Source organism: Chaetura pelagica, unplaced genomic scaffold, assembly GCF_000747805.2.
Source record: "Chaetura pelagica isolate M959 unplaced genomic scaffold, ChaPel_1.0 scaffold2375, whole genome shotgun sequence".
Taxonomy (NCBI): domain Eukaryota; kingdom Metazoa; phylum Chordata; class Aves; order Apodiformes; family Apodidae; genus Chaetura; species Chaetura pelagica.
This window is the reverse complement of record NW_009953253.1, coordinates 10926-11509: the sequence shown is the minus strand read 5'-3', so window position 1 is coordinate 11509 and position 584 is coordinate 10926. Positions and strand designations below refer to the sequence as shown.

The 584-nt window shown below is 63.0% G+C and overlaps 1 protein-coding gene across 1 annotated transcript in view; it reads right to left on the bottom strand.

The window, feature by feature from the left end:
• Positions 1 to 114: 114 nt before the first annotated feature.
• Positions 115 to 584, bottom strand: part of LOC104388940 — a gene marked incomplete at both ends in the record, with an annotated part of 10485 nt that continues 10015 nt past the window's right edge. The window contains one exon of the mRNA XM_009997871.1: positions 115 to 208. Within this exon, the coding sequence (XP_009996173.1) occupies positions 115 to 208 (94 nt within the window). The remainder of the gene's footprint in view (positions 209 to 584) is intronic.

Genomic DNA, 584 nt, shown 5'->3' with positions numbered 1-584 from the left:
GGCAGGTCACCTTGTAGTCCTCTTCTGGGGAGGTGGCATCTGCCAGGCCGGGAGGTGACACCAGGGGAGGTCCCAGGGAGGGGACAGTCCCTTTGTCACCCCCAAAGTCCCTACCTGTCTTGTTCCCAGCCAGGACAGAGACCAGAGCTGGGTCGACCTCGCAGGGGATCCCGGCGGCTGATGCCACCTCGAAGATGCTCAAGGTGACCTTGAGGGGACAAGGACACGAGTTGGGGACACGATGGGACCTTGAGGTGACATTACGGGGGTGGGGAGGGACCTTGAGGTGTCACCCCAACGTTCTGCAGCACCAGGTGGTGGCAGAGGGAGGAGAGAGGTGACCCCCATGACCCCCATCCCCCCAGGTGACTCCCCCCTGGAAGATGCTCAAGGTGACCTTGAGGGGACAAGGACACGAGTTGGGGACACGATGGGACCTTGAGGTGACATTACGGGGGTGGGGAGGGACCTTGAGGTGTCACCCCCAACGTTCTGCAGCACCCGGGGCAGGGGATCCATGGGACAGGGGATCCATGGGGCAGGGGATCTATGGGGCAGGGGATCCATGGGGCAGGGGATCTATG